At 36.3% G+C, this 18,998-nt stretch overlaps 1 protein-coding gene across 1 annotated transcript in view; it reads left to right on the top strand.

The window, feature by feature from the left end:
• LOC124632701 (protein O-mannosyl-transferase TMTC1-like) overlaps nucleotides 1–18,998 on the top strand; it is a 96,781-nt gene that overhangs the window by 24,636 nt on the left and 53,147 nt on the right. The window contains exon 2 of the mRNA XM_047167648.1: nucleotides 12,467–12,644. Within this exon, the coding sequence (XP_047023604.1) occupies nucleotides 12,467–12,644 (178 nt within the window). The remainder of the gene's footprint in view (nucleotides 1–12,466; nucleotides 12,645–18,998) is intronic.

Raw genomic sequence — 18,998 nt, 5'->3', positions numbered from 1 at the left:
GGTTGACGTCATGAATGCCTTCAACTCCGTAAACAGGGACATTCTGTTGACAGAAGCAAAAAAAGAAATTCCTAAAGTTTTTAAATTCCTTTGGCAATGTTATAGATACCCTTCCAAATTATTATATAAAGACCATCTTCTCGAATCTGCTGCTGGATGTCAACAGGGTGACCCTCTTGGGCCAGTCATTTTTAGTTTAGCTATAAATCCAATTATTCGTCAGCTAAATTCAAAATTTAACGTCTGGTATTTAGATGATGGCACCCTAGGAGGCGATGTAGAGACTGTTCTCAATGATCTTACACTATTAAAAGAAAAATTCAAATCAATCGGTCTCACACTCAACTTTTCGAAATGCGAAATTTTCATTCCTGACACCAACATTCATAGGCAAACGATTATTTCAAAATTTCATACCATAGCTCCGCAATTAAAAATCATTGAGAAAGCCTCTTTTCGCCTACTAGGGTCTCCGATCTATGACGACTCTTTTTCCTCTTTTATAGAGGAAAAAATTCAAAACTTCAATGACATTTCGGACAGGTTACTTAAAATTAATGTACATTCGGCATATACCCTTATTCGATATTGTTGTTTCGGACCAAAATTTACTTATATCCTTCGCTCTTCTCATTTGTGGAAACATCCGAACCTATTAGATAAAGTTGACAAAATTATCAGGTACACCCTTTCTCTAATATTAAATGTGGCCCTGGACGACCGAGCCTGGCAACAGGCCTCACTGCCTATTCGCTTGGGAGGCCTCGGCGTCCGCAAAATTTCCAGTCTTAGTTTACCGGCATTCCTCTCCTCGGTCCACAGCACCGCAAGTCTCACTAGGAAAATTCTATCTTCCTCACTGGTGGACTTTGGGGTGCCGTGTTTGGCCGATGCGTTGAATGCTTGGAAAATGACTTGCCCAAATACGGTTATGCCCAGTGACCCCTCCTCTCAGAGGCAGTGGGATGGGCCGCTCTGCAGCATCACACGGAATGATCTTCTTAATACGTGTAATGGTGCTGCCGAGCGTGCTCGCCTGCTGGCTGTGGGAGTATGGGAATCTGGACTATGGTTGCAGGTTATTCCGTCAACCAGCATAGGCACTATGCTGGATGATAACACCTTCCGGATAGCTACATGCCTTCGATTAGGCGCTCCCTGTGTTGCTCCGCATCGCTGCCATTGCGGTGAAGCTGTCGACAGCCTCGGGCACCATGGTCTGTCGTGCTGCAGAAGTGCTGGTCGTATTGCACGGCATGCCAGCATTAACGACATTATCCGTCGTGCTCTTTCCACCGCCGGCGTACCAGCTGTTTTAGAGCCTAATGGACTGGTACGTGACGATGGAAAGAGGCCAGATGGTATGACGTTGTTGCCATGGAAGATGGGTAGGCCCTTGGTGTGGGACGCAACATGCGTCGACACCCTGGCGCCATCACATCTTCCTAGCACGGCAGTCTGTGCTGGGGCGGCTGCAGCTTCTGCAGAGACCACCAAGCGGCGCAAATATAATAACCTTATTGGAAATTATAGTTTTGAGCCGTTTGGGGTCGAAACGCTCGGACCGTGGGGCCCGAGTTCGCGGTTACTTTACAAGGACATCGCGAAAAAGCTTGTCGACGCTTCGCGTGACCAGAGGGCTGGCTTATTCTTTGGACAAAGAATTAGCATTGCCATTCAACGTGGCAATGCAGCCAGTCTTCTGGGCACGTTTCCGGAGGACAGTGATGCGGAGGAATACTTCGACGCCTGATCGATGCTCTTTTATATTATGTTTTATGTTTATATACATTTTGTATATAGTTTTGTATAAAGATAAGTAGCTTAAGTTTGTATATATGTATAGTGTGTACATTAATAATTCAATAAAACTGACTAGCTAGTAAAAAATACGTATAAAAGGTTTTTTTTTAACCGACTTCCCAAAAAGGAGGAGGTTCTCAATACGGCCGGTATGTTTTTTTTTTTTTCTATGTATGTACATCGATTACTCCGAGGTTTATAGACCGATTTACGTGATTCTTTTTTTGTTCGACTCGGAATAGCTGCCAGTTGGTCCCACAGTCATCAGGTTAGGATCTGATGATGGAAACCCTGAGAAATCGAGGACAACCTTCGAAAGTTGTAGGCATACATAGGGTAAAAACTTGACACTCAGGTGTACGCTTAAAAGCACTATTCAACAGTGAAGATTTGGAGCTGACCTGATGATGGAGACCAGAGAAGGCCGAGGGAACTCGACAACTGAATATGTAAACTACCTCGTGTTTGAGCTTAAATTATTTGTATTGACAAGACCTTTGCAACAGTGAAGGTTTGGAGCTGACCTGATGATAGAGACCAAAGAAAGTCGAGGGAACTCGACAACTGAATATGTAAAATACCTCGTATTTGGACTTATATTCTTTGTATTGATGAGAACTTCCCACTTATATGGATAATGACAACTGTTCGTATCACTTAAAAGCTTTAAATAAAAAACTTTTTACAAAAAAATTAAACCGACTACCCAAAACACTAAAAAGCAAAAAAAAAACTAATTTTAGGTGCATCGGCCTAGAAGTCGGTGGCAAAATTAACTTAGTAAGTAACATCCATTAGACACCGACTTCTAGGCCGATGCACCTAAAATTAGTTTTTTTTTTGCTTTTTAGTGTTTTGGGAAGTCGGTTAAATTTTTAGTAAAAAGTTTTTTATTAATAAAAGATGCCGCTAGGTATAATCTTTACAGCATTTAGGTTGGTCAAATCAAAACCCACAAAACGAAACGGTCAAATTGAATGGCAATTATTTGCAATGAAAAACATTTTCGCAGAATGCGTTAAAGGACTGAATACACAATTTATTTTGCTTAATGTCTCTAACACAAATTCGACAATAAAACACATTTCGTATAAAGCAAAAGCCGCTTTAACTAAAACAATCAATTAGTTTTAAACATCCATTTAAAATCCAAACATCAACGCGAAAGCAAAATGGGCGCCCCAATTTCAGTACAGCGTCCATCTGAATCCCGTCTATCTAGGCTTTAGACAGACAAAAACAGATCGTTCTTTTTCTTAACAAAATACCTAAATTCATTAACATTCCAATTTTGGGGCATACTTTAGATTAACGCAGAGGCCCCACGTACAGCGCCCAGAATATGCCTACACCCGGGGCGTTCGCGAATAAAATTTTATTGCCAGAATTCTCGTTCGTGTTTCCACTAAAAATACATTTTACGTCTGGGTTTCCTTTGGTATGAAAATTTGTAGCGTTGCCGCGTTGGCGCTGAGTATGTTCTGCGTAACGTAGTCTGTTCCCGTGCCAATCATGGGATGTCGCGAGATGCTGCGAATCAGATTATAGAGGTTCCTTCCTGTTACGTGATACCTTACTCATATTGTATACAGAAAAATGTGTCTTCATGTTTTTGGGGGTATCAAAAACGACATTTATTTACTTGCCTTGTTCATTTCTAAAATAATGTGTTTGTTCCAGTAAGCAAAATTTTTAAGAATATTGTAGAATTTTGAAGAAACAACGAACTATTCTGGGATAAGTTACTGAACCTCTATCTGAAACAATTTAGACAGAAAAGGACTGGGAAGCAAAAACAGTAGACCAAACAATGGTGAAACAATTCAAAAACAATTCGCTACTAATAAATAACATCCTCGTATCATTAATTTCATAAATAATAAAACGTGCAATTTGCCAGTAAGTAGTAGCATTACGTGCCGTTGTCTACTGCATTATGCAAGCGTTTTGTCCGCCCTCGATTTTTATGTTTTGCATCAAGCTCCGATCAATATCAGATTTCCTCCTTTTTCGTGTCTATGTGGACGACGTATGACTCACTTACTACTTACTACAGACTTATTTGCGAAAGCTGGACTGCAGCCAGTATTTAAGTGGTCCTCAAAACATTTAAGAAATAAATTGGCAAGACCAACTTATTAACTGGGGTATTAAGATGTGAGTGGATATTTCATTGCGGATCTGATAAAAAGCCCTACTTAAGTCTATGTAAGATCGTTTATTACAGATAGCCACTTTTTCGTACGGAACCCATCGGTGCTATTTACATTACATTTGCATTTAAAGACGAAATCCCTTCCCTAAATGCAATATCAGGGCAATAAGAACGTGCCTAGTTCATTTGTATGTGCGGAGCGGTAAGATTTGACTGCTAATTTAGACAAAACTCCACATTCAACTGTATTACTGTGCGTATTAAAGTCTTTTAGTAATTTACTTGAAAATTAACCGCGGCCCTTATATCTGGCTCGAGACGCCGTATTGCCGGCTGTCTACTTATCCAATAACAATGAAGTCAAATGACTTCGAGTACGTGACTTCGTACTAATGTTGCTGAGCTCCCGATTTTTGGAGGTAGTTCTTTGAATGCTTTATGGACTGGAAAATTTTGTAGTGCTTTTAAGTTTTTTTATGTTCGTTACAAGACTGAGCGTTTGTTGCCAGGCTCTAGAAGGCTTTATAAAATTGCCCATTTTAACTTTTATAGTGTTTTTCATGATACGCTTCGTTTGAAACTTATGATTTATTAGAGCACTTAACTTCATTTGGTATCCTGGTATCTTTTTCTTTTACGTACAATTTACTGCTGGACAATTTACTTTATCAATTCTAAACAGAAGTAAGAGTGTTGAGTACACAGAAGTGTTTTTAATTATAGATACTGATAATTTTATATTTTTTTCAAGAAACGACGCCAACATTGCTCACACACAAAAATTTTCAAAAAATCTCAGCATTAGAACGCCGCCTGCCTCAATAACTCGTGCACACGTAAAACCCAGCCGTTCTAGTTGGTAATAGTAAAGAATGGTCTCACCGTTCTCCAGATAAATCCTGTTCAGCTTAATGGTAAGATAGTGGCCGTGCCGCGGATCCTAGGAAATTGCATAATGAATGGATGCAAGATTGTCCCTATTAATTGTCGAGAGAGAAAACTTGGATATTCTACCTCCATGAATATACGAGATAAGGTTGGTTTGAGTTCTAGGAGTAAAAATGTGGTGATATTGCGTGATAATGACGTCTGTAGTATGCGCTGTGAATCCGTAGTGATGTTATAAATGCGAAAGTGAGTTTGTTAGTAACACTTTTAAGCTAAAACTGATAAATCGATTTAGATATTTGGTGTTTTGGACAAAGAGATGAAGAGTTTCTATGCTAATTTAAAAAATCTGCCCGTGTTGGATAGCCCATTCATCGATGAAGGCTAATGGTTACTTTTTGTCTATGTGTTTTTAGACAAACCGGACTAGGTCGCGCGTAAACCACTGGCAGAACCTAGTGCTACATAAATTAAAATTACACAGTTAAAACTTGCAGCTGATCATTATCAATATTGTTTTAATTGCTGTTTACAAATGATCACAATTACAGAAGAACAACTATTATTTATTTATGTAGATGCTAATTAATCTACAATATTATACGATTAATAAAACTCATTGAATTACTGTGTACAACAGTGTGAAATTGGCAATTAATGTTTACAATTGAACTGTGCAACTAGCTTTGCTCTGACTAGCAAACAATAATAACGAATTAGTATTTACCTTCATTTTCTGTTCGTACTGCTAACTGTGTAGATTTTGCACTAATTTTAGCAGCTATACCTACTACAAATACAAAATTATATCTTATGTAGCTCAAAATAAGAGTATCAATTTGAGCTGGGAAAAACTTTTAACGTCTTTTAGGTCCCCTAAAACTTGTAATTGAAACTTCAAAAATTAAAGAAGGTCTAAAATATAAGAAAGGTCGTTTTCGTTCCCTTTATCATTCCATTAAAAGTATAGAAAGACTTGAATGAAAGAGTGACCCGCAGTTTGCCGTACTTTTTAAGTTATTTATTAGGTACTTCGCTTTGAATAAGGCATTTCTTTGTCCCAATATATGCCTAACATCAATGTTTTTTTCCCAAAAATAATGGTTTGTACTATAATAATACCTAATAATAACTTTCACAAGCTTCTTGGTCCAAATACAAAGAAAGCCTTACATGGAAACATTGAAATAGCCAGGTATATTAAATAATAACATGACCAATTCTGTACGAACGTATTATTTCAGCTGAATGCATCCCAAGAACGGACGTCCATTCAAATAATTTCCTTGAAATAATAACTTTCTACTTGAACAATTTCTCCTTAGATATGAAAACAAAGAAACATCTATGACAATGTAAGTTGAGAAGGACTTTGTTCCTTTACTATCATAACAATCACGGAAATTATTTCGCTCGACTAGTTCCGAAATCACAGCTTTTAACTCCAAACATTCGCTGGACTTGTGACGTCATGGAACATGAAATGCTCGCAAAACAAAGGAATCAAAGACGATATTGTACTTTACTAGGATATTTTAATAACGTTATTTTATTTTATGTCGACATGAAGCATTTACTTTATTAGCTTGAGTCTTGGATATTATTAAAAAGTGTGGCACTGTGTTTCAGTTTAGCTTTAAACCAAGGACGTACTTACTTCTCTCCTATATGCGTATTAGTATCTCTTCCTGTTATTTGCTTTTAAGGTATAAAAGGGTGAACCAACTAAAATAAATTTTGATATGCACAACCCCCGATAAAAACTGCTAACATACCTTTTCTACAGCCATACCTAGTTCCACCACAAATCAACAGATACCGTTATTTAATCGTTCTATTTACAGCTAGAGATAACAAACCAGGATCATTACAGGTTTATCCAGGATATTCATTTCACGATAGCCGTAGATCCTGTAAAGCCAGCCATTTGGACCGAACTACATTTGTCGCCCAATAATGACGTAATTAATATCGTGGTCACATGCTTAGCCGATACTCCGGTTATTGTTCCCGAGGATTGCGTCTGATATTGTTGTGTAAAGCTAGCATTAATTATATGAATAATGAGGTAAATTACTTACTTAATTGATGTACCATACATACCTTCATAAATGTAAGCAATAACATATTATAGCCCATATATAGCGAAAAGTATGTACTTTCCTGACGTCTCCTACTCCTAGTCACAGTCCCCAAACATTTTGACTATACATTTTTTAGTCAAAGAACATCTCAGAGATTTCCTTTTAAGTCGCGACACACGACGTTTGTACCGCACGAAGTAAAAAGATCACAGGGACGCAAGACACCCCTTTAACATGCCAAAAAATCTGTTTCTTACATGTGAGCGCTGCATTGCCGCAAGCATTCACAAAGCGTTGTCATCCTCTACTTCCAAGACACAAGTTAAACCAAAAACATACAAAACATGACATAAGCTTTTGATATTCCACTGGAAAACATCCCCAGAATAATAACTTTGATGGTAAATTCCATCGTATAATGTTCTTAGAATAGTTACAAAAGGTGTTTTTCGGATTTCGTTTCAGATCCGCAAGGCATTGTTCGGTTTCCTTATTTATCAGAGGGTTTGTACGGGAGAAGCGGCATTATTCTCGATATGGATTACTTTTATCAGGAGCCCATAAAATGGAGATGTTATGTGCCTTTATGATCGGAGTACTTATCTACTTGAATTACAAGAGAAAGTAAGACATAATGGATTGTTTTCGAGTATAATTTATCTACGTATTTTGGGTCAGCAAAAATATTTTTGTTCCTTGAGAACCTGTTGATTTTAGCACAACATTTTTAGAATTCTCAGAAATTGACCCTATTATGTGCCAAAAACTATTTTTCTTTTTTCGACTAAAATATTCATTGATTAAGAAAGGCTGTTTGACAACACATGAACTCCTTCCATCTCAAAATAACTAAGAATTTCGAACGAAACGAACCAGCCTAGAGACCCAAATACTACAAAGGCAAATAGGCATCGGAATAACAGTAAAGCTGTCTCACACGAGCCTCGGCGACATCTTATTGCGTCGCGTCGCGTGCTCCTAGGCGAGTCGTACGTTAGCTTAAGCCTGATAGTGTGCCCAAACTTTACTGTGGAATTTAGAGGTGTTTTTTACTTCGAAAATTGGGAAATAATCAATATATTCTTGAAATTGTGCTCAATACAATTTAGGCTCCTTCTGAAGATTCTTCTTCTTCTTCCTCCTGCCCTGTTCCCAATTTTATTTGGTCTCCTTCTGATGCAAATTTATAATTTACTAGATCCCGCTAGAAGTTTCTTCCGCGTCACTTGGGAACTATTTCATGGGCCCGGTTAAAAAAAAATCTGTAACCTTTCTCAATACATGGGCAGCTTAGTATTTTTATCGAAATATTTTTTTTAGATCGGACCAGTGTTTCTGAGATAAGTGCATTCAAGAAAACAGAATAACAAACTCTTCAAGTTTATAATAACTATAAGTAAGTATAGATTCCATCAGGTATCGCAACAGTTGGGATATGAAATAAAAAGTCTTATAATACGATCACAACCCAGCGATGATAGTAAAACTACATTTTATGTATCTGTCGGATTTCCAAGCGTTATTTTCATATCTTAGCATAACATTATCTAACCCTTTGGGCATTACCATGTTCTTTATTCGATAACATAGTATTTTATTATCCGCTCTCGCAGAAGGTGGGTTGTGTATTTGATAAGCATTTTAAAGCTTACAGGATTGGACTGAACCTGTTCCTTTTAAGTTTTAAAACAAGTTTAAGTTTAGATCATTGATTGACAGGAAAAGAATTATAAACCTTTTTTGTTTTAATTATTTTTTGGATCGTCTTTCAAAAATGAAAATACTGTATTTATGTATCAAATAAATATTTTTACAAACAATAATATGATGAGTCGAAAGACATTACTTAAAATTAATAAGGCACACAGACTCATGTAAAACATATACTATGTATCTCTAAGAGGAAGCCTCCTCATTATTTTCTGTAGTAAATTAAATACATCTCAATGAATGTAATCTTTAGTTGTCGGCCAATTATTCTATGAACAACACAGAGCTAATTACGCACAGACAGACAGCAGGTCACAAACAGTAATCCATTAGTGTGGCCGCAATAACCAGTTATATGCAGTTAGTGACAGATCGCTAATGCCCACTCCATTATGTTCTAAGCTCTGCTCATTGCAAAATGTTGACTGTCATTGGAGATATTAGTTTGTATTGCCTTATTTGTGGTGTAATGTGGTACAGCAAGGACTTACGGAGGTATACACAAGTTTATTTGTTGAACATTCATAAAATGAGGATCATTATAAGATTTGGAATTATTCTCTTCAAAGTGTAGTAAAGAAAAAATGCTAATTAATTTTCAATAAATAGCAATTTAACAAAACTGTATAATTATGAAACACCGTGGGTGCTGCTAAATACTAGTAGGTACCTACGTATAAATAATGCTACACGCTATCAAAAATGACCCAAAAGCTAAATAAGTGAAGATTCATATGGTTTCGAATATCTAGTGTTGTTTAAAATATCGCCATAATGTGACCATAATAAGCGTAGCTGTACTCTGCTCTAAATGGCCTATTATTATCACCGAGCATAAGCCCATAAAAGCTCGTCTTACCCAAAAAGTCGCACTTACAAAATCCAGCAGTTCCTCAAATGGCTTGTCAAACCATCCCGCTTTACGACAGTGTCTCCATAAGCCATACAAGGCTATATCAGTGTATAGGAGCTCTCTTTAACGTGCTCCGTACTGCTTCAAACGTTCAACGAGAATACCTTATTCACGGAGTAAGGAAGTATGAGCGGAGATGCCATCATATCATCATCATCATATCTGCTGGCAGGTCAGGCGCTCCGTAGTCAGGCGTCTTCTTCTAGGTCAAATTCGTACGGTGGGCATGGCAAAACGATCAGTTACGAGTGAACCAACGAGGCGTTCGGGTTATTTGAGATATCTGTCAAGGCTTTTTGGTATCAGAAAAAGTGTAGAGTAACGTTCCCCGTCACCCGTATATTGGCGGGCTACTTTCTTAGGAGATTTTTGTTATGGCATCTCCTCTAGTAATTTTGTTCTCCATGACCTAAATATTCGCATGACTAAACGCGTTCTATATGGGACTTTATAACGCAATGAATAAAGATTATTTTTTGTTTGGAACGGGTGAAGTGGGTGTATTGCTGTCAGTCAGGAGACAATTGTAGCATGGAGAATTGAATTTGGGATGCAATTGTCGCTTCGTTTAATATCAGAATATCAGCTATGGATGTATTACTGGTTGGTGCTTGTGTATGAGTTTTTGTACATGCTACACATAATTTAGCTGGCCCAAAACATTTGTTATTTTTTGTTATTACCTCTAGGTATTAATAAAGTCATTAAATATTTAAACCATTTATTTGCTACACATAGGTACACTTTACATTTATAAGACAATAAACAGAAAGAGAAAATGATATGTAGCAGGAGACTCAGCTCAGTATACGCTGTGCATGCAAGCACAGCACTGCAAGCAACATTTAATAATTTAAAGCGCACACGAAAGCGACAAAAAAGAGAATAAAAAAAAACTAATGAAATTTTAAATAAACTGAAATACCAATACACTAAAATTTAAATTACACAATAGTATAAAAAAGAGCAAAATATTCAATATGCATAATTTTCCAAGGTACATTGACAGTCTAATAGACCTGTCTTTGAATATTCCCCAAACAACGGAACATTTCAAATCGCTACGAAAACAATTATATCCTCTTCAGCCTTAAGCAATTCAGTAATTGAATACCATTGAGACCCTTTCCTAAGATAATAAGACATTACTGTACACTACAGTGTACTGGTTAATCATAGTAAACTTAATAGTTAAGGCGTCTCCGCAAAACCTAAAATTAATGCATAAACAGGGATGCCTCGAGCGCAGTTTTAGTTAGTAATAGTTATCACTAGAGGGTTGAACCTGGTAACACTATGAACTGGGTTTAGTTAAGGAATCTTTGTATATAGTTTTATTAATTTTGGTTGAGGATAAAATTTGTTTTTAATGTTTCAGCAAGTGAAAGGTAATGTAAAATGGATTTCTTATTTGTGTTACGAATCCTTCGACTTAAAGAAAGAACTACTCAATTTGACGGCGTATTATATTTTCAGATGTATCATTGACCATCATGATCCTCCGAGCCTTTTTCCCAACTATGTTGGGGTCGGCTTCCAGTCTAACAAGATTCAGCTGAGTACCAGTGCTTTACCTCCTATCTGACCTCCTCAACCCAGTTACCCGGGCAACCCAATTCCCCTTGGTTAGACTGGGGTCAGACTGGATTTATTATTGACCACTCTAAAATAAATATGTATGATATTGAGTTTTTAGTTGAAACACTCAACTCAGAATTTGTACTACATTTTCGTATTATTCAAAGGCATAAACACCTACTTAATTTAATTACAAAATATCTCATACACTGAATTTCTACACAAATACTTCTCACAATAATACCCTAAATTAGTATAGCAGAACATAGTTCGGCGGAGGATACATCGTCACGCCTGCGGGCTGCACGAGGAAACAATTAGCTTTTGTGTGCAAGCCTTACTGTACTGTCTGACCATAACTTGCAAATATTGCTATCTGTCTAATATTGCACGAATAAGTACCGAAATTCCGACAGATTGGATACGTAATACCATAGAAAAACAATTTTCCAATATGAAAATAATTATTGATAACTATAATGTTCTGTTGCAAAGTCATGGTGAAATACATGGTGTTCATTTTAAATTATTTTTTTAAGATTTTATTTAAACGATAATTTGAAGAGTGTGTGTCCAAAAATCAGTCCTTTGAGAAATTATACATTATTAGCTCTAGGTGCAGAACGCCATCAATTTTAGAAATTAAAATTGGTTCCAGAAACATGTCAACAAAACCTAAGAATATAGATATTTTCTTGTTGCAGTTTTAGTCAAAGTAACAAAGCAAGTTTTAGCACAATGTCTAAGAGAGACTGCCTGAAGGCAGGACACGAGGAAACAATTAGCCCCATTGTGCATGAGCCCTCTGTCATAGTCGGAATATAACTCTGTGTACAACAGTGTCTCGACTTTATACCAAACGTATTTGTCTTTTAGTAGTTTTGAATTTGCTTGAAGCAAGGACTTGTGTTGTATGCTGTTTGGCAATTTATGTTATATTTTAGTGGTTAAACTATATTAAATCTGGAAAGGATATATCCTAGTTGGTTGTATAGAGTCAAAGGTCGACATTTTTACTAATTTAAAGTAATTTCGTCTCTTATGTATACTACTAATAAATAAAAAATGAAAAGTACTTTTCTTTGAATTTGTGTTTGCTGGATCTTGCGAATCTCAGAAACAATTCATGCGTCATGAATAGTTTTTTATAGGGTGCGCACCCATTGACAACCGCGATGTGTGAAACCGCTAACACAAACTAGTTTGTTATATTGTGATTATCGATCGACGAGTTAATCCGAAGCTAAAAACTGATTATTACCCATATCATACTGAAGATCTTATTTATGACATTCTTAGCAAACAGACTTCTAACAATTGTATAATTTGTTACAGATTAAACTACAAGCTATGCGGCTTCCTACCGTGGTGGTGGCACGCGTGTAACGTTGCGCTGCACGCTGCGTGTTGCGCGCTAGTTGCTCGCACGGGCGCGCTGGTTGCGCGGTTGCAGCGCCCGTTTGCAGCGCTCGCGGCGCTGCTATTCGCGGTGCACCCTGTACATACTGAGGCGGTGAGTTTTGTATTCCATTTAATTTTCCATTTAGGTTTTAGGAAAATAAAATCATATCATAATTTCCTGTATCAGTTTATACTTTGATAGTGCAGTCAGTGAAAATACAGAGAATTTAAATAAACACACCAGCAATTATGTAGAGAGCCATGTTTTGATTAAACAAGATATCCACATCCAGTAACGCGTAACATGTTGCAGAAAAGAAATATCTCGAAAGTAATTATTTATAAAGAAAGAATTTTGTTGCGTAAAGTGCAAAATCTTCAGCAAATTTAATTAAATTTACTTTTATACTGCTTGCATGCGAGGGTAGTTCGTTAAAAGCTATGAATAAGAATGAGGTGCTGCAGGAAACCACATGAATTTCTGACGTTTTCTCTCTGAACACCGGATCCTGTCAGCATACTCTGCGTGGAAAGAACCGTATTACTTACTGAACCATATTTAAGTGTATTACGTCTGGAAGTATTCTTTGGAAAGAGTTTCAAAGTCTCGTAAATATTTTTTTTAAGATTTTATGCTTTATTTCTGCAAGGATTTACGGGGTTTGGTCCTTAGTTCCGCGAAAATTGGACCTGTTACTACAACGTGATATTTTGCCAATATTGTACAATTCTGCTAGGTTGATATGTCTCTATGGTGAGGTATTAATACATATAAAACACATTTATCCACGAGCAGTTCCAAAAAAAGCTCTTGAACAAATCATTGTTTTTCCTACCTACTTTGAAAGACGAATTTTAAACAAAACAGCGCTAAAATAGACACATATTGCGGGAAACCTCTCACGTAATACCATGTCTAATGGACGTTTCCTGGAAAGTACTGCCTCTGTCAGTTTTTTGTGGGATTGCCCTTAAAATGTCTAAAAGCACTATCTTGTCAGTTGGCAATTCGATTTGGAGACGACTTCGTACGCAATGGTCGGCCGTGCTTACCTACCTATATTTTCTTACGGAGAATTTTAGATTGATTTTATTTCCTACAAGAGGTACCTATTGATTATATTTTTATCTGACTTCGAAAAAGAGACTCTCAGTTTTTACGTAGAATTTAGCATAAGCAGAAACTTACTTTTTCTGTTTTAGCGACACAATTTAGCAAACTTTTATCTCGAGTTTTTTAAACCTCTCAACACGTCTTGATCTAATGAATAACTGGATCATCATACTAGCGATATTTTCACATGTCGGACTTCCATTACGGACCAATTGTGGGATCGACAGCTAAGATCAGATATAGTTATGGGAACTCCTTTACAATTTATAACGTAACCTTGTGTTGGAGCTTATTTTATTTTAGGTGATGAGAATTCACTACTAACTTGGGTTAAAGCAGCCATTGCAGGAATGGGATCTTTTATTTTTGAGGGATTAATCACCTAAAGAGACACCCCAGTTTCAGGTTTTTTTCGAAACCGCCTGACGACTTGTAGCTGTCGAATTGTAACAACGACTTCTAGAGAGTAGGATTCGGGACTGCTGGCTTTACGTTTCTAGAGCCTTGACAAAAGTGTAATTCTGTCCCTTTCTTTGTTTTATAAAGTCGGCATTATTTTATTTTGTAGCATTTTACAAACAAATCCAACTTCAAACATATAAAAAAGCAACAAGAAAACAAAAGCAAGAAAGAAATTAAAAAGATGTTAGGTGCATCGGTCTAGAAGTCGGTGGCTAGAGGATGCATCTATATTTATTTAACCACCGAGATCTAGACCGATGCATATAAACAGTTGTTTTAGAAGTTGTTTTTTTTTTTTGTAAAAAGTTTTTATTTTTAACTTTTGTGAAAAGTTCTCGTCAATACGAATAATATAAGCCCAAACACGACGTAACTAAAACACCGAGTTCTCTCGACTTTCTCACGTCTCCATCATCAGATAAGCTCTAAACCTTCACTGTTTGATAGTATCACCAGACATACATCTGAGAATCAAGTTTTAATCCTATGCATGCCTACAATTTCTGATAGTTGCTCTCGATTTCTCAGGATTTCCATCATCAGATCCTGACCTGATGACAATGGAAATAAACGGCGAGTATACTCTTTCACTACAAAGAAATGATTTCTCAAATCCGTCAAACTTGGTCGTTTAAATTCCCCATTGAAATGAGGAAAATATTTGATGTTTACACCTGATTTTCTCTAGATTCCCATGGTTCACATTGATGCGACTAATGCCATAGTAAATCAGAGCCTTTATCATTATACTGTGCTATATTTCGTTCGTATCCGCCGTGGGTATGGTTTTCATACTAAGGTGCCCAATGACCTTTGAATGATTTAAAATTTTTCACAGTTTAGAGGCCATTATATTTAAGAAGTGTTTGATATGAATTTCACTTTTTATTCAAAACTTTAATATCTCTACGCGTTCATGTGAAAAAGGGTAGGTAGTAAGTTTATAATTATTAAAAAAATATTTTATGTCATGTAAGCAAAAATAATATTTTAATATTTTATGTAACTTCAAATTTATCATTTTCGCAATTTTTCCTTTATCTGTACTATATAACGTTGCTTCGTGCCGAATTTTAAGATTCTGAGTTCACGGGAAGTACCTTGTAGGTTTTGATTCCCTAGCGTGTGACGGAAATTCGTCTAAGGTGTCGGTAAAACTGCTGTATCTTTTGATCGCGTTAACTTAGAAGTTTGATTTTTTCATTGCTTAAAGGGACAATAGACCTAGGTATTTGGTATAAATTTCAATTTGGTACCTTTATTCGTTCGTGAGAAATAAGGTAGTAAGTTTCATTTTATTAAAATATTTTTATTATATTATATAACAAAAAAAATGAGATTTTCGCAATTTTTCCTATATTTGCATTATATAACAATGCTTCATGCCAAATTTCAAGATTCTGAGTTTACGGGAAGTACCCTGTAGGTTTTGATTCCTTTGCGAGTGTCGAGAATTTGTGGAAAATATCGACATAATCGGTTGTATCTTTTGATTGGCTTGGCTTAGAAGCTTGATATTTTCACAGCCTAAAGGGACAATAGACCCGAGTATTTCATGTGAATTTCAGCTTGATACGTCCACGCGTTCTTAAGATAAAGGGTCTTGACAGACAGACAGACAGACAGACAGACGGACAACAAAGTGATCCTATAAGGGTTCCATTTTTTCCTTTCGAGGTACGGAACCCTAAAAAGTTTCATTTTGAACTCCATCAATTTTATTCATTTTCCTTTACAATACACACACATTCCTGTAGTAGTCTCAGCCATTTCCCAACCTCAGTAAAAACATTAACAAGCAAAATATACCGATGAAAATTACCTGCATTTAAATAATATTTTATTTACTGTAAATAATCTTCATAATGAGCATTAACTTTGATTCATTTTCATATACATATGTTTGCATATTGCCATGTGTATAAGATAAGTTCTTAGATAAAAGTATATATAAAACAGCACAGAGCATCACCTCTGTTCATCCATAACATTTATTGAACGTGATACCTTATTTATGAGATGTGCTGTGAATATTCGCAAAGCAAAGTCTTGGCAAACGTGACTATCTTTCTGCAGACCACAGTACAATGTTCTAACAGTAAGTCCATTCATAACAACAATCTGTCAGAACGTCTTATTGAATTCAATTCAAGGACATCGAAAGAGATATCTACTGCAACTAGGTATAACTTTTCTAAAAGCAAGAAAATGCTTCAAATTAAAAATGTTGTCCCACGCGGATAAAAAGTACAAGTATGTATATTATTGCAGAGTTTCATCAAAATCCTTTCAACCGTTTGCGCATTTGCAAAGTCACAAACACAATATATTTTCCAATTTTCGCTTCTACAATATTGGTGAAAAACCTTAGGTTTTAATTTGCAAATTAGATACTAGGCACAATCATTATAAACATGCCACAAAAGGACATTTAAACAACTTATGTAGTTGAGCTTCTGCAAAACATGTTTATAGCTACCACGTTTAGTTCGCAAGTACGCTGAACTGTCGCGGCTTTTCGGCTTTTACGAGTGATTCTCTGTGCGTGAGGTCTTGTGAGCCAGCACTTTAAACCGAGGAAGTTATAAAGATGCGCCAAGTATGCTATATGGCGGATATTTTCAGTACATTATACAATTTTGTTGCTACTAAACGTGGGTGGAATACTCGTAATGCTGGACGCGGGAGAAGCGAAACAATTTAGATGTTGTAAGTTTTGGTCCTTAGTGGCGGAAAGTGAAATGTGTTGTTAAATGTGAGTTTTATCTCTATACGTAACAATAAAATACATAGCAGGATATTTAGAACAATAGATTTAGATTATATATATAAAGGTATAGAGCCAAAATCAGAAAGTATGTTGTATGGAAACAGAAAACCAAATCTTTCATTTTTCGGAATATTTGTGTCGTATTTCTAGTTCAAATTTTTTATCACAAACTAATTGCAAATCCCTAATTATCTACTTGTCCTTATTAAAATAACAAGCAAGCCACTCCATACATACAATCCGAACACTAAATAAATAACCCAGCGAAAACATTTACTGGAACAGTCGTGACATCTAAAAATAATCCTCTTTTACCGCACTCGGGTTGTAATGACCGGTACACGTCACTTCTATCGATTGGTTTCACCCTCGCCTATTGACATAAGCTGACAGCTTGAGGATATGGTACCCTGGCCATTGAAAGCCATAATTATGGGACAGGACGAGAATAATAGATGTTAGTATCTCTCCACTTGAGTTCTATGGGAAATCCCTTATTTTGAACCTCGAAAAAACTTATCTGTAAAAGGCAAGTAAAGCGGAAAGAGGTTACATGCTTCCTTGCAAAGAGCCCTTTTTTACAATACAACTGTTTCCTGCAGTTTCACCCCACGTACCTTAGACTACTTCCCTTAAACTACTTCCCACAACTGCTCAAAAAAGTCAAAGTCAAAGTATTTATTAGTGTGCTTTTTGGTGATACAGTAGGTCTTAATAGTAATTTTAATGGTAGTAACTCAAAAAGTTACACTATTTTAACAAAATAAAATATTATAAATTATAAAAATTAAAGCTAAGTATATTATAATGTCTCACGCTTATAGCGTACCTATAGCCAACCGACACTGAAACCATTTTTTAAATCGGTGGAGTAGTTTTGTAGCAATTAGGGTACAAACAAATTGTATAAAACTGTGTAAAAACCATGTAACATTCGAGCATGAGTTTGGGACACAGTTTCGGCGCGTACAGCTGAAGTTTTTGTCCAATATTTTGTAGCTATGAAACAGTCTGTTTGATTGACTGATAGACAGCAGATACGCGTTTGAAAACAGTGTTGTCGATCATGAATGTCGGTCAAACGCGGCAATATGTTCGCGATAACTTTGTTGTGTGTGTGTCGGTACTATTGTGCGGCGGTGACGATCAGTGACCGCGAGTTAATGCGTTCTGACTAGGCACGTCGCTTCTGCACTAATTCCCTTTTCAATGGGGATTGTGGAATGATTCTATATATTTTTTTGCAAATATCATATCTATGTATACTAAAGTATTTAAAGTTGAAGAGAATTACTGGTATAATTTGGAAAATTCTTTCGGTGTTAGATAGCCCAATTTATCGAGGAAAGGCTACATGCTGCTTTTTATTCAGGACGTAGATTAATTCCAAGTAAATTCCCACGGGACGGAGGCAAAACCTGTGGCGGAAGCTTGTATCACATATCTTTCAAAAAACAAAATAACACCAGAAAATTGTACAATACCGAACAGAACACCGTACAAAGGTGTTTTTAAACCAGAATATTACAGCGGATACCCGTGCAATACTCGATGTCAGCCCGCAAGACAATAAAACACATTTATAGATTTCTATCGCGACAGAACGACCAATAAAACCGCCATATTGGATCGTACAGAGGTATTTAAGGTATGTTACGTGTAGCCAGCAAGTTATACGACGTTTTAGTTATTGAGTGTCGGAGCGTAGGTAAAAAATATAACGTTTTGAAGTGCTAACAGTTAATGCAGTGTTAGTTCTGTGTACATTAATCTTTGACTGTTACATTCGTTAACTGTATTGGTTTATAGTACTGCATTACATATTGGAATTTCTGTTTTAAGGTTTTTAAATCTATCCAGTATGTTTTCGTACCTACTAATTTTAACAGCCATCTGTTAAAATAAAATAAATAATAATAAAATATCCAAAATTACCATTAATTTTGGATATTTTGGACAAAAACGTTATTTATTGGGTGAGCGTCTTTAGAGCAAATTTTTTTGTCATTCTACTTTGAATTTATTATACCTCGCCATTAAAGTATACTTTTATGAATAGCAGCATAACTCTTCTTGGGATATTTTCACCTTCTGAAGAAACTTATGGATGCACACACTAG

This window comes from Helicoverpa zea, chromosome 8, assembly GCF_022581195.2.
Source record: "Helicoverpa zea isolate HzStark_Cry1AcR chromosome 8, ilHelZeax1.1, whole genome shotgun sequence".
Taxonomy (NCBI): Eukaryota; Metazoa; Arthropoda; class Insecta; order Lepidoptera; family Noctuidae; genus Helicoverpa; species Helicoverpa zea.
Note: the sequence above shows the minus strand (reverse complement) of the source record. Positions and strands in the feature narration are given on the sequence as shown.